A 15553-nucleotide genomic window follows, 5' to 3' on the forward strand; every position below is an offset into this window, starting at 1 on the left:
CATTAACTGTTTGTACCACCTAGGAGTGTATGTTTTCATTGTTGCTAGGTGTCATCCAGTTGATTTTGACTCATAGTGACCCCATGTGACAAGGATGTATAGACCTGATCAAAGTCACTAACAGTTTTTACAGGAAAGCAGGAGAAAACCACGTAGGTTAAGGAAGAAACTCTCCTTCTACCAGCTGTCTGCACACCAGTTATTTTTTGCACTGGGCCCTGCCCTACAGCCTAATGCAGCCACTCTGAGTTCTCTTTGGCCATCTAGGGAATAAGAAGTGCTGAAGCTTATTTTAAAATCAGCTTCCTGCTACCTTTACAGATTGGAAACTGAACCAGGGGCAGGTCTGGGAACTAAGACAGAGGAACTTGTGCAGCAAGATTACCATCTGCCTAGAGGTATTTTATTTCAGGAGAGCATTGAGACAAAATGCATATTAGAAGAGGATGAAAATGGTGAGAGTGGCTGAAATTATAGACTGTGCTGGAAGGGGCCTTCACGGTGATGCCATCTAGTCATTTTGTAAATGAGGAAACTCAGCCTGGCACGGTGGACAGCTAGTTAATGGCAGGCCAGGATTCATTCCACTGTAAGGCTGCAAATCATAGTAGGAACAGGAAGGGGTGTATTGGAGCCATTAAGGAGAGGCCTGTGTTAAAGACAGGGAAGATAAAACCAGGGAAGATGGGGAAATAAGCGCAAGACTTGAAGAAGAGACTACCGAAGAAGCTGGCCAGGTGGACTGGGGAGGGGAGGAAGGGAGGCCTGGCCCCAGGTACATGGTCCTGGCAGAGGGAGGAGCTAATTAAAGGACTGATTCAGGGTTCTGATCACACTCCACTCTCCCCAGCCCTCCCCTCTGCGTGTTGATGATAAATTGAGAACCCGACGCCTCAGTGGTGGTGGGTCTGTCTACCCAGACTGCAGAGAGGCCAGGAAGCGGATGTTTCCACTCACCTGCGCTCTTGCTTCTCTGAGTGCTTGGTCCTTGAGGCTTAGTGTCCTTAGAGAGCCTCATGGATAGCTGGTCCCACCCTCGAATTTCTAGCCTGTTGCTGTTAGTTGCCGTTGACTCGATTCCAACTCACTGCGACCCCATGTGGGCAGAGTAGAACTGCCCTGTAGGGTTTTCAGGGCTCTGACCTTGCAGAAGCAGATCACCAGGCTTTACTTCCCAGGCATCTCTGGGTGGGTTTGAACCACCAACCTATCAGTTAGTAGTCCAGTGCTGAACGATTTGTGTCACCCAAGGGCTCCTTTTTTTTTTTCTTTCTTTCTTTTAGCCTAAGAGCTAGTAAGTGGTCCTCTTCCTCCTCTCAGTCTCTCCTGCTAGAAGAAGGGAAGTGAAGCATCCGCCTGAGCCTTCGTCGGTCCCCCGTGGCCGGCCCTTAGCTTTTGGAAGGCAGAGAGATTGTACCAGGGAGTGTGTGGTGGGAGGACCCCGGGTTTCAGAGTCAGCTGAGCTCAGCTGGTCAGAAGACCCCCTCCTCTGGCCGACTGTTTCTTGCACTCTCCTCATTTTGACTGTGAGGGGGAAATACTTGGAAGCATAAACCTGACTGGGAGTCCCTTGGTGGCACAATGGTTAAGCACTCAGTTACTAGGTGTAAGTTTGGCAGTTTGAACCCACCCCGAGGTGCCTCTGAAGACAGGCTTGGAGATCTGCTTCTGAAAGGCCACTGCCTGGGAAACCCTATGGGGCAGTTGTACTCTGCACACGTAGGGTCACCATGAGTCGGAATCGAACGCCACCACCACAAAGCTGGCTGGTCTGCCCTCGACACCACTGCATGATTTATTGTTGACCTGGGCTCTCCTGGAAGGGACGGAAATCACTCATTCAGCCTTGAGGGCATGAGCCTACCTGCCATTAACAGCGCAGGGTGAGGTGGGCAGGGACACGTGCTGTGCTCTTGGTAAACCACTGAGAAGCAAGAGTAACTGTTGACTGCAGAGGTGGAAGTGGTCAAGGAGAGCGTGAGAGGCATTGTGCTCCCCTCTGGTCTGGTGAGACGGTGGAGCCAGCAAAGGCACCAGCGTGGGGCAGCAGCCTAGCTCTGCCGCTCAAGGTTTCTCTTCCTGAACACGTAGGTTCTGGCCCCAGTTTTCTACAGGCTGCATAGGCTAACTTTGCCCTCCTGTGAGCTTCGCATTTGGAGTCATACTGAGCAGGAGGCCCCTGCTGCCATCCACTGACTATGTGGGCTAGTGAGGCTGGGCCATGGGTGTCAGCACCCATCCTGCCCTGGTCAGTAAGGGTGGCCGTGGGTGTCAGCACCCACCGTGCCCTGGTCAGTGAGGCTGGTCGTGGGTGTCAGCACCCATCCTGCCCTGGTCAAGGTGAGCTCTGCAGACATGGTCATTCACCTTCCTTCCTAGAGAGACCCTCCTCCCTAGGAGCCTCCAAAGTAGGAGAGCCTGTCTCGTTCTGAGGTGCTTGGTACCAGCTATTGCTCCTCAAGGGCCCATTCTGCCCTCCTTTGGCTTGAGAAACAGGAAGGGCTCAGTGTGGGTGAGAGAAAGAAGGCTGAGAATTCAGGAGCAGCCTTAGAAGACTCCTGTGCATCTGACTGAGGTGAGACAAAACTACCAGACAGTCTGCTTCCTTTGGGGCCATCCACCAGTTGCCTCGGTCTCTCTTTCATTCTAGTCACATTGCTAGAGTGGGGAGAGACACTGGAGGCAGTGCCTGTCCTGCCCTAAGGGTGGCGTGGCCCTGCGAACCCAGTGAGGCATACAGATCGCTGTCACCTACTTCCTTGAATCTAAGACCCATATCGCCTTCGTATTTTAGCCTTCATGAAAGTAGGATGCATTTTACAACCATTGAGTGCAGTTAATGTTTCTTTTATCCCCCTAAAAGCTGTTATTAAAATTAGTGTTGTTAGGTGCCATGGACTCATGGCGACTCGTAGCGACCCTACACACAACAGAACAAAACACTGCCCAGTCCTGCGCCATCCTCACAACCATTGCTATGCTTGAGCCCATTGTTGGAGCCACTGTGTCAGTCCATCTTGTCAAGGGTCTTGCTCTTTTTCACCTACCCTCTAAAATAATGGGCAGTATTTTAAAATAGCGGATACAAAAGGAAAGCAAAAAACAGGCAAACAAACAAAAAATTAACATCCCAGACGTAGGAAAATGTTCATAGGTTTAAAATAAAAGTAAATTATAAAGATAGAAAAAAAATGATATATCTTGTAGTCATTTCTTAGAATGAAGGAAATGAGTATTATTTTAGTTTGCCCATTTCTCTCTCCAACATGCATACTTTTTTCTGCATCTTTTTTTTTTTTACCTGAAACCTTGTTTGGTTGTGAACCCTCCAGTTCAGGCATTGGTACAAAGAGAAAAGCTAAATGCCAGTCTTGGCTCTGTCTCAACTAGCCCTCCATCTCACCATCTCGCGTGTTTCCCGGGCAGGTTTTCTGAATGTCCCCATGCTCTGCAGAGTCCCATGGTCCTGGGGGCCATCAGACCTTCCCCTGTCAGTTTCACTGACCACACACGCCACTCTGGGAACGGTGGGGGCCTTGGAGAGACTCACTTTCCCTTAAAATCTATTTCCTCACTTGTAAAGTCATAGTCCCCCAGCTTCTAAAATGTTTGTGGCTGTGGGTTTGCCTTTCTCCTCCATTCTCGGTGAGGTGTTTGTCAAGCTTATAGAACGTCATATTAAAAAGGGCAAATTTTACTGTATGTAAATTATACCCTAGATAAACCTGACTTTTCAAAAACCCAGTCATGTTCAAGTGTGTTATCGGCAACAACGTAAGTGTCCATCTAGAGGGGACTGGTTAAATAAACTATGGTACTTGCATATAATATATTATGATGCTGCTGTTAAGAACAATTAGATCTGTATGCCTGATGTGAAAATATCTCCAAGATAGAGGGTCAAAGGAAACACAGCAAGGTTACAAACAATGGGCACCATTTGCCCTCCTTGGTGTAAATGTGTGTGTGTGTGTGCTCATTTGACTGTATTTATTTAGAAATCCCCAGAAGGATGCACGAGAAGCTGCTAACAGGTCTCCTGAGGAAAGAAACAGGTGCTGAGGAACAGGGATAGGAAGAAGACTGAATTGTCTTTTTTTTTTTGCTTTTTGATATTGTACATTGTGCGTATGTTGTCTATTCAAGATGTAGACAAAGTTAAAAGTACAAGCAAATAAATTGCTTTGACACAAAAAATGAGGGAGCCCACAGTGCCAGTGGCGTTGTCCTGCAGCAGATTGCTGGACTATTTCCGTTTCTCTGTTTCAGGGCCACCCTATGAGCCAGCTCAGTCGCCCACCAACAGTGGGAAGAAGCTCTTCGCTCCCGTTCCGTTCCCGTCGGGCTCCACCGAGGATGTGTCTCCCAGCAGTCCCCTGCAGCCACCTCCGCTCCCCCAGAAGAAGCTCGTGAGCCGGGCAGCCTCTTCCCCAGATGGCTTCTTCTGGACCCAAGGCTCCTCCAAGCCAAGAGCCGCGAGCCCCAAGCTGAACCTCAGCCACTCGGAAACCAGCGTCTGCGTCCATGACGAATCCCCCTTCAGCTACGCCTTGAGCACCGGGAACCGCCACCACCACGTCTTCTCCTCTTCTGAGCCCCTGGAGAAGACTTTCAAAGGCAACGGCCACTGGGCCCCTGCAGCTGGGCTGGCCGGCAGCAAAAGCGGCCGCAGGAGCCCCAGCCTCCAGGGCAAAGGGGCCCCCTCGGCCTCGGCCTCCCAGCTGAGCGTGTCCAGCCAGGCCTCCACCGCCAGCTCCCAGCGGCAGCTGCCCAGTCTGCTGAGCAGCATCAGCAGCAAGGAGGGCACCTACGCCAAGATGGCAGGCCTCTTCGCCCAGTCCCTGCTCCGCCTCGTAGCCAAGTGTGAGGACCTCTTCATGGGCGGCCAGAAGAAGGAGCTGCACTTCAACGAGAACAACTGGTCGCTCTTCAAGCTGACCTGTAACAAGCCCTGCTGTGACTCGGGGGATGCCATTTACTACTGTGCCACCTGCTCCGAGGACCCTGGCAGCACCTATGCTGTGAAAGTAGGTATCACCCCCTCCTTCCATGGTGCTGTGCCACTAACTGGTCCCGGCTTTGCCAGAACTGTGGCTTGAGCAAGTCATGTCACCTGTCCAGGCATCATGAGCGAGGGTGGCGACTAAGGCTTATTTTAGCACTCAGCCTAGCCCAGGAAACGGTGCTGTGAGATTCGCGTATGAATATTAGCTGCGTTCTGTGCTCTGAGGAATGGACCGTGTGTGATCTAGTGGGATTAAGAAATCAGGTTGCCTTTTCATGCAACAGGGGTCATTGATTTGTTCCAACAGGTTTTTACTGAGTGCCTGCTCTATGCCAGGTACTTTGCCAAGATCTGGGTTCCTTCTGGAGCATATAATCTAGTGAGGGAAAGGGACAATTAAGATAATTATCCTTCAGATGTTAGAGGCAGAAGGAGTGTTAGCCTTAGTCATCACCTAGAACAATAACTGATAATAGCATTTATGGAGCGCTCACTGTACAAGCAGGCTCTTGGCTGGCTGGATTAACTGTTACCTCTAATCCTCACAGTCATTCTGCAGGGCAGGCAGGTTTTACGGATGGGGAGTCTAAGGCTCAGAGTAACTAACTAATTCGCCCACAGGTAGTTGGTGGTCGAGGTGGATTTGAACTCTGGTTTGTCTGTTTCCAAACCCTGTGTCACAGTTCCATCAGTTAAGGCAACTGAAGCTCAGAGAAGTTAAGTCACTAGTTCAAGGCAACACAGCTCTTTAATCTCAGACCTGCATCAGGGCTCTTACCACCCACCTCGTGGTTTTCTGAGAGCATAGCTCTGAGTGAGCTGGTTGAGCAGTCCACACCCATCTGGGCCAATCCTTTAAAAAAAAAAAAAAATTTATTGTACTTTAGGTGAAAGTTTACACAGCAAATTAATTTCCCAATTAGTTACTCTTACACAAATTGTTTCGAGACACTGCTTGCAATCCCAGCACTCTCCCCATTTCCTCCCTGGGTTCCCCATTTCCATTAATCCCATTTCCCTGTCCCTCCTTCCCTTCTCATCTTTGGTTTTGGGCAAATGTTGCCCTTTTGGTCCATATAGTCAGTTGTTCTGACCATTCTTCACAGATGGTCTCGTTTATCATATAGCGCTGCTATTTGGCAGGACAGTGGCCTCCAGAATCCAACCCTTTCTTGTTCTTTTTCATTTTCTTCTTTTGGTGTTCCCTGGATGTCTGTTGGGTCTGAGGCCCTTCTATAAATGCAGGCTTTTGTGGTGGGGGGGGGGTGAGAAGGGAGAGTCTGAAATCTCTTCTGCTGCCACCTGTCCCAAGCCATTCTTTTTTCCAGTTAGAACAATGGAAACAGTGAACTAAAGTGAAGTGGTCTTGGTGGAGTAACCTCTTGCTTACCAGCAAAAATATCTTTTAAAGATTTATCATTATTAGCCAAGGAAAATTGCAGTGAGATTTTTCTTTTAAGAAATTTGTGACACCAGCACAAAATATAGATTAGGAACCTGATGTATGTGTGCAAAGTGCTACGTATAATTACTTGCTGCTTCCTGTGAAAACACAAGGGAGGTCGCTGCTAGAGGAGTCTAATTTCATATACAGAAACCAAGGCCCCAGTAGACTAGCGGAGTATAATCAAGATGGTAGGCACTAGATAAGGGGCCCTGGTGGCGCAGTGGTTAAGAGCTACGGCTGCTAACCAAAAGGTCGGCAGTTCAAATCCACCAGCTGCTCCTTGGAAACCCTTCCAGGCAGTTCTTCTCTGTCCTGTAGGGTCACTATGAGTTAGATTCAACTCAATGGCAGTGGTTTTTGTTTTTGGTGGTGCAATGGTTAAGCACTCAGCTTCCAGCCAGGAAGGCTGGCGATTCAAACCCACCAATGGCTCCTTGGAAGAAAAGACCTGGGGATATGTTTCCATAAAGATTACAGCCTAGGAAGCCACACGGGCAGTTCTGCTCTGTCACCTTGGGTCACTATGAGTCAGAATTGATTCTACAGCACCTAACAACAACAGGCACTAGATAGAAGAGAATACAAAAGTCCTGAGTAAGATTCTGTGGTATCATTCCTTGAGCTTCATTGCCTCTTTATTATCTAACCCAGCGGCTACTTCCTTGCTATGCTATCCTTCCCTGCCATTTCCCAACCAAAATTAAAAGAAAAAAATACATCCCAGCATTTCCCTCCCTATCAAGATGGTGCTGTATCCAGTAGAGGAAAAAGTGACTGTCCGCATCCCCCAGTGAGGGGACAACGATTAGCCTGTGGTTATCACTGTAGGCCCAGAGCCCAGCTTCTGCTCTCAGCTAATCAAAGGGACAAACATTTGAGCTCCTTGAAGCGCCAAGGAAATGGAGGTGCATTTAGGAAGCTCTTGGCTTTTGCTAGCCTCAGTGGACGGTGGACGTGAGGGACCCATGCGTTGTCTCTCTGCTTCCACCTTGACCCCTTCCCATGTTCAAAATGATCAGTCTTCTTCACCTGGTCTCTTGGGGCTAAACCTGAGGAACTCATTTGGAATCAAGAGACAGCTGACCTCTCCATTTTGAGCAAAAAGCCTAGTAAAAGGGGTTTAGTCCCTCTTTTCTACGGGATTCAGAGTGATTTTCTTCTGCTATAAGAACCAAGGGGTCACCTGGTACAAGTTCACCCAGATTTACACCGAGTCAGAACGTCAGCAAAGCATTTTTTTTTTTTTTTTTTTAATATCCATGAGTAAGCTGTGAAGTGCAGCTTGGATTCTAGAGCCTCATATAATAATGCATAATTAATTCTGTTCTCCAAAGAGCAAAGCAGAACATGTAGCTTCCCCCCTCCCCCGCAAAAAAAAAAAAAAGAACATGTAGCTTCCCCCCTCCCCCGCAAAGGGTGATAAAAACAAACGTTACTCCTCATTTCATTAGAAATCTAGCCAGAAGGTAACCAGAAGCTAGGCGTTGTTCTCTGAGAATCCCAGTGATTCCTCTGCGATGTGTCTGGGTACTTTGTAGCTCGAGAACCACCTCTGTATAATGTGAAAAAGAAATTGGGAGAAGACCTTCAAATATCCAGACTACGGTCATTGTACATCCAGATGACCAAGGATAACAACATCAGTTTGCAGACGTGCCCGGCCTGGTGGTGGGAAGGCAGGGGGTTGTTTATGGAGCATCCTTCCAGCTTGCAGTTGTTGCACTTCATGGGTGCCCCAGTCTAGACGGAATACAGTGATCTGAGGGTCCGCGCGGAGGGGGAGGGCCGCGGTGTCCCTTCCCACAGGTCTGTGCCGCTGGTGCCCGAGCTCCTGTCATCCATCATGCTAAGCAGGGCGCTGACCCTGAAATCAGGATGTAGCCTTGGTACGGAATCCCAGTTAGCAAAAGCAGGCGCGCACCTGCTGGGCCCTCCTGCTGGAGCCTCCGTTCATGGGTGCAGCCACACGCTGCAGTGAGGGGACAGAGACGGCTCTTGTCGCCACACTCCATACTCTGTGAGGGACGGAGAAAATTCATTAGCTGTGTGCGCGTTCTCAAAGCTGTTTAGTTTCCTAAACAAAAAAAAAAATCAGGGACCTGTGTTAGACCGGCTGGGCCTTTTCCTTTTCTTTTTGGAAACAGACGTGACTTTGCCCAAATTTTCAACCGTGAATGAGGCTCCAAAGTTTAAAATGAGATGTGACTGAGGCAAAAAAATTTTGAGAGATTGGAGCTAAACCAAAGGTCGGGGTGAAAGTCTTAAGCCCAAATCTGAGGCAGGCACCCTGAAAATGAAATGGAACTTGGAGGGGGTGGGAGGCGCGATGGGACTGAACGTGGTCAGCAGGGGGAGCGGGAGAAGCCCCGCCCCCAGCCCCACCCCGCCCCACCTCACCCCCAGCTCCTCCACCCCGACTCCTGCCTTGACCCTCCCCACCCCCAGCATTTCCCCTTTCCCACCCCTCCCCACGCCGCCCACACTCCTCCCCCACCCAGCCCCTCCACCCCACCCCTGCCTTGACCTCCACCTGCAGCCTTCCCCCCGCCCCACTCACTACCTCTCCCCCCTTCCCCCGCCCAGACTCCTCCTCGCACCCCAGTCCCGCCCCCACCCCAGCCCCTCTCCCGACCCCCAGCCTCTCCACCCAGACCCCGGCGGCGCGCCCTGCCCGGAGCTCAGCGACTCGTTAACATGCGCTCCGCACAACCGCTCTCCGGAGAGGCAGCGGTGAGGAAGCTGCGGGTCTTGCCAGAGGACCCAGCTCACTGATTTTGAAACACATCCAGCCCAGTTCTCATTTACTCGGCTCCTTCATTTACATCTCTGTGCAAAATATCAACGGCTCGACTGGAGCTTTGGGTTGGGAGTGTTTGCTAGGCTTTTGATACTCTTGAGAAAAGGGGTCCCAGGGAACACTTCCCAGGCCCCTCGGCAGCTGCGCTGTCCTGGCATGTACAATACCTGCAAGCCAGCCGTGCGATACGGAAGGCTCCAGCAAAAACCGCAAGACAATACCCATAGCAGCCTTTGACACAGAGGGCTCAAGGTGCCCAGGCACTGTGCCAGAAGCCCGTACCTGCATTTTCCCGTGCAGGCCTCCCATGGCCCATGAGGAAGGAGCCCTCACTGCCCCTGCCCTACAGGTGAGAAAACAGACTTTGAGATAAGAACTTGCCTGAAGTTACAAGGCTAGCGGCAGAGTTGATATTTAAACCAAGGTTGTTTGTACTCCAGAGCTCTTCTTTAGACCCCTAGAACACATACCAGTGTGTAATCTTGAGCAAAGGAGTCCCTGGGTGGCCCAAATGGTTAAGCGCTCAACTACACTATCCAACCTTAGCCGAAAGGTGGGCGGTTCAAACCCACCCAGAGGTGCCTCGGAAGACAGGCCTGGCGATCTGCTGCTGAAAGGTGGCAGCCTTCAAAACCCTACCAAGCGGTTCTGCTCTGCTCACATGGGGTGACCCTGAGTCGGAATCCACTCCGCAGCAACTAAACAACAGTCTTGAGCGAAGAATTTAACCCCTAAAAGCCTCAGTTTCCTCCCTGTGTAATAGCATCTCTGGTGGGGTTATTGGAAGATGCAAGGTGACAGGCACTGCAGGAATAATGCGTAGGTGGCACAGTGCCGTGGGCACCCCGGAGTTCAGAAGGTGCCCGTGAGGTGTGAAGCCTTCACTGGAGGGGTAACCTAGATAATCGGGGTGCTTATCCCCCCCCCCACACGCAGTGGACAGGTTCAACCACAGCGGGTGACCATTCCCTCTGGGTATTTCTGTGTGAAGCTTTTTTTTTTTTTTGAGAACCCCCAAATTTCCTTTAGTTCAGAAGTGTTTCAGAAGGCCACCATTTAAAAACGGAATACAGTTGAGTGGGCTGCAATAAAAAAAGAGCCTGAAATAATGCCCTTCAGACACGTATTCCCCAATCATTTTTATTAGTGTAATAGGAAGTAGTGTCTAGAACACAGTGCACTCCCCTTTTATGTAGTTCTACTTCCCTGCTAGGGAGATTCCTAAATTAATTTGTTTTTCTTTCAGTTGGCTTTATAAAAATTTCCTCAGGCTGAACTCTTTTAAGCCAGGTGTCATGCTGGGAAGCTTTGTAGAGCTGCAGTATAAATAAATCTCTGTGAAAAGGTGTTTGCAATAGAACTTCTGAAAACATCGCCCGAGAGCATCGTGGCACTTCATACACACTCATTGGAGTGTGGCAACGCAGCAGCCCAGAGGAAGGCTTATCTTTGGATTGGTCGAAAGGTGGTATTTTCTAGATAAATGTGGGATGCCTTTGTTTGAGGGATTACCACACTGATCCTTACGCTTCTGTAAAGCATGGGGGAAGTTGCATGTATTCCTCTGAGGGGAGACCACCACCACCGGCCATCCTCGGTCCCCTTCACGGCATAATTACAGGGAAATGGAGGTGTGACAGAAAGCCATTATGGCTGGCTCAGGACTCTCCAGCTGAGTGGCACCTGGATGAGGATTAGCGTTGGTAGAAATCCTCAGGTGGCTGGCGCTGTCGTTAGTACAAGAAAAAGAGACTGAAGAGGAAGAAGGAGGCAGTTGTGTGGATTCCCCAGGCACCACCGCCACAGGGGAGCTTGAGATCCTCTGTGTCCCTTATCCCTCCCTTTGAGTTTCCTATTCCCTGGAGAACTCTCTGGTGCCTTTCAGCTGCTGTGACTCACCCTTGGAGGAAAACTGTGTGACTTCCAAGTAGCAAGCCGCTAAAAACAGCCCTGCTGGTCATCCTAGCCTCGTGAGCATTGCTCAGTGAAACCTGTGAGAGCAGAAGCTTGACGGGACCGCCTTGTTCTTCCAGGTCTCGCAAGTTTTCCGCCTTTGACAGGGTGCCATCTTACCACTTTTCTATCGCTCACTTTAACGGAAAATATGAGTTTTCCCTCTCTGACAGGTTTCCGCCTTACACAGGTTCCGGCTTTTGCAGGTTTTATTGTATATTTAACCTGGATCTAGAAACTAGAGACACTGGGCCTGCAGCTTTCCCTCAGATTCCCCAAGAGACCATCCCAGAGGCCAGACACATCTGCTGTAAGGTAGCTGCCCGTCCAAATGAGAGGGATGGGGAATAAGGTTGACTGCCTGAGTAAACTCTCTGGCTTCATGAGAATTTGTCCAGCCTGTACTGGGGGCCGTGGATGTCTTCCTACAATAGCAGGCAGCCACACTGCCTGTTGATCTGTAGGGACCCTGTTCTTGCTGGGTCATATATTCAGTGTAATACTCTCCATGATCAGCTTTTTAAGAAACTGACAAACTGTCCCAAAGCGGCCATCCTGTTTTACATTTGCACCAGCAGGGTTTCCCATTTCTCCACACCTTCATCAACACCTATTATTGTCTGTCTTTTTTTCATTATAGCCATGTTTGTGGGTGTGAAAGTCTCATTGTGGTTCTAATTTGCATTTTCCTGATGATGGTGAATGTCTTTTCATGAGTTTCTTCATACCTGTTGCCCATTTTTAAATTGGGTTGTTTATCTTATTACTGAGTTTAACAGTTCTTTATAAAGATACAAGTTTGTTTTTTTTTTTTTAAATCAGATACGTGTTTTGCAAACATTCTCTCCCGGTGGGTTACTTGTCTTTTCATTTTCTTAGTGATGTTTTCAAAGCGTGAAAAGTCTTGAATTTTGATGAGGTCAAATTTCTCAATTCTTTCTTTTATGGATGGTGCTTTTGGTGCATATCTAGGAAATCTTTGTCTCGAAGATTGTCTCCTGTGTTTTCTTCTATGATTTGCATTGCTTTAGCTCTTATATTTTAGTCTACATGGTCCGTTTTGAGTTCATTTTTTGTGTATGGTGTGAGGTAAGGGATTAAATTGGACACCCGATTGGCCCAACACCATCTGTTAAGCACACTCATGGATCCCACTTTTCACCTCCCTCCTCCTTTTCCTTACAGATCTGCAAGACTCCTGAGCCCAAAGCGGCCTCATACTGCAGCCCCTCAGTGCCCGTGCACTTCAACATCCAGCAGGACTGCGGCCACTTTGTCGCCTCCGTGCCCTCCAGCATGCTCACGTCTCCCGACGCGCCCAAGGACCCGCCGCCTGCCCTGCCCCCACACCCTCCTGCCCAGGAGCAGGACTGCGTGGTGGTCATCACCCGAGAGGTGCCGCACCAGACCGCCGCCGACTTCGTGCGGGACTCAGCCACTAGCCATCGGGCCGAGCCCGAGGCTTATGAACGACGGGTGTGCTTCCTGCTCCTGCAGCTCTGCAATGGGCTGGAACATTTGAAGGAGCATGGGGTCATCCACCGGGACCTGTGCCTGGAGAACCTTCTGCTGGTGCATTGCACGCCCCAGGCCTCCCAGCCAGCCACCCCTGGGAAGCCCGCTGCCACCCCCGCCCCATCTTCCCCTCCTGCCACCTCCAGTGCCCCTCCCACCTCCACAGCCGCTGCCCCCGCTGCAACTCCTTCCACTTGCTCCTCTACCACCCTCTCAACCAGTGTCACCCCCAGCCTCCCAGCTGCCGCCACCTGTCGGGGAGTGCCAGGTGGCAAGCACTTGCCCCGGCTCATCATCAGCAACTTCCTGAAGGCCAAGCAGAAGCCAGGCGGCACCGGCAACCTGCAGCAGAAGAAGAGCCAAGCGCGGCTGGCGCCCGAGATCGTGTCTGCCTCCCAGTACCGCAAGTTCGACGAGTTCCAGGCGGGCATCCTCATCTACGAGCTGCTCCACCAGCCCAACCCGTTTGAGGTGCGGGCGCAGCTGCGGGAACAGGACTACCGGCAGGAAGACCTGCCCCCGCTGCCAGCCCTGTCCCTCTACTCGCCCGGCCTGCAGCAGCTCGCGCACCTGCTGCTGGAGGCCAACCCCATCAAGCGCATCCGCATCAGCGAGGCCACGCGGGTGCTGCAGTGCTTGCTGTGGGGGCCGCGGCGGGAGCTGGTGGAGCAGCCGGGCTCCCCCGAGGAGGCGCTGTGCGGCATCCTGCAGAACTGGATCGACATGAAGCGGGCTCTGATGATGATGAAGTTTGCGGAGAAGGCAGTGGACCGCAGGCGCGGGGTGGAGCTGGAAGACTGGCTCTGCTGTCAGTACCTGGCCTCGGCAGAGCCCAGAGCCCTCCTGCAGACGCTGAAGCTCCTGCAGCTCCTGTGAGCCCAGCCCCAGCCTGCACTTTAGCTGCCCCTTCCATGCCTGCCCCCGCCCTGAGCCCCTCGCCCTTTCCTTGCCATGGAAGCCTCAGTGTCTCCCTGGGAAATGGTACAAATGACAGTCATACGTGGATATAATATATATATATAAATATGAGCGGCTATTTTTTTTTTTTTTAAGGTGTTATTGTCCACCCCGCCTCCCCTTCTCACCGAGCCATCGCCAGCTTCCTCCCATAATTATGTAGACTTCTAGCTCAGAGCAAGTCCTGAGGACAGTTCTGCCAACAAAATGAAGCCTGGAATCTGACCTCACGCAACCCGTTGTGGGATCTCTTCACTCGCTTGTCAAATTGTTCGTTGGTTTGTTTTGCAACAAAAACCATTATAAAAAAAAAGCACTTTTGATTGGGTCACGAGCGAAGATCTTTTATCCTCGAGTGCATTAATTTCTTTGGGGGGGGGTAACGTGAAGTGTCCTCGGTCTTACACGTCTCATGAAGTAGAGCCACATGAGGTAGACCCAGGTACATTGGAGCTGGTTAATCGTCCCTACCTGTCACCCCACCCAGCACTTTCCTAGAAGGAACCAGGACACAGCTGGCATGTGATCCCAGCTGCTCCAGACGCTTTCTAGTTTGCTTATCTGGGTCTCCATTTGTGTCAGTCAGCGACCTCGCTAAAAACATAGTCCACTGCAGATGGTTCAAATGAAAACACTGCAAACGGTTAAGTGTTGACTGCTAGCCAAAAGGTTGGCAGTTCGAACCCACCCAGTGGCGCCTTGGGAGACAGGCCTGGTGATCTGCATCAGAAAGGTCACAGCCTCGAAAGCCCAGTGGAGCAGTTGTACTCTGCACACATGGGGTAACCAGTGAGTCAAAATTGACTGGATGGCAACTAACAACAACATTAACGGGTCTGCTTATAGACGTGTGGGTACGGTTAAGAGAATGAAGGTGAGGCAGAAACAAGGGCTGGAGCTGTGGAGCAAGGCCACCCATAGAGCCATAGTACTGAGGTTGCTCCTGCCCGAGATAGAAGACAGCGGGGAAAATTACCTGGTCACTCTCTTCATTTCAGACCTCTCATCTCCAGGCTAAGACCAGTGAGAAGCCAAGCAGCAAAGGTCATGCAGTCTGCAGGACCAGGCTCCCGGAGCAGGGAGAAGATGGAGAATGCTTGGGGACCAGGTGGGAAACAGCCCCCGTTTCTACCGCACTGGATAATAAAACCAAAAACCAAACCCATTGCCGTCAAGTCAATTGCTACACATAGCGACCCTGTAGGACAAAGTAAAACTGCCCCATAGGTTTTCCAAGAGGCGGCTGGTGGATTTGAACTGCCAACTTTGTTTTAGTTAGCAGCCAAGCTCTTAACCACTAGATAATGGCAGAGCGGAATAGAACTCAGGTGCCCAACGGCCAGATCAGTTTCTCACTGCTGTCCTAAGCTCTTGAAGTTTCCAATTTTAAAAATTTATTCATTTAACACATTCCTTATTGCTGACTGTCTACCGGGCACTGCAGTGCCTTTAGAAGTGCACAAAGAGAACGAAGAGGCAGCAGATCTTTTCTCCCCAAAACTTGGTGCTGGGTGCCATCGAGTTGGCTCTGGCTCGTAGCGACCCTGTGTACAACAGAAGGAAACATTGCCAGTCCTGTGCCTTCCTCACAGTCACTGCTATGTTTGACCCCACTGTTGTAGTCACTGTGTCAGTCCATCTCGTTGAGGGCCTTCCTATTTTTCGCTGAACCTCCAATTTACCAAGCATGATGTCCTTCTCTAGGGACTGGTCCCTCCTGATAAGATGTCCAAAGTATGTAAGATAAGCTCGCCATCCTTGCTTCTAAGGAACATTCTTCCAAGTACATTCTTGTTCATTCTTCTGGCAGTCCGTGGTAAATTCAATATTCTCTGCCAGCACCGCAATTCAAAGGCAACAATTCTGCTTCCTTCTTCGT

General features: G+C 50.5%; 1 protein-coding gene across 2 annotated transcripts in view; it reads left to right on the plus strand.

Annotated features, from left to right (window-relative positions):
- PRAG1 (PEAK1 related, kinase-activating pseudokinase 1) overlaps window positions 1–13747 on the plus strand; it is a 57049-nt gene extending 43302 nt beyond the window's left edge. For both annotated transcript variants that reach the window (XM_003412419.4, XM_023551145.2), the window contains 2 exons: window positions 4270–5027; window positions 12388–13747. In XM_003412419.4, the coding sequence (XP_003412467.2) occupies window positions 4270–5027; window positions 12388–13593 (1964 nt within the window). In that variant the 3' untranslated portion in view covers window positions 13594–13747. The remainder of the gene's footprint in view (window positions 1–4269; window positions 5028–12387) is intronic.
- The last annotated feature ends 1806 nt before the right edge of the window (window positions 13748–15553 follow it).

This window comes from Loxodonta africana, chromosome 19, assembly GCF_030014295.1.
Source record: "Loxodonta africana isolate mLoxAfr1 chromosome 19, mLoxAfr1.hap2, whole genome shotgun sequence".
NCBI lineage: Eukaryota > Metazoa > Chordata > Mammalia > Proboscidea > Elephantidae > Loxodonta > Loxodonta africana.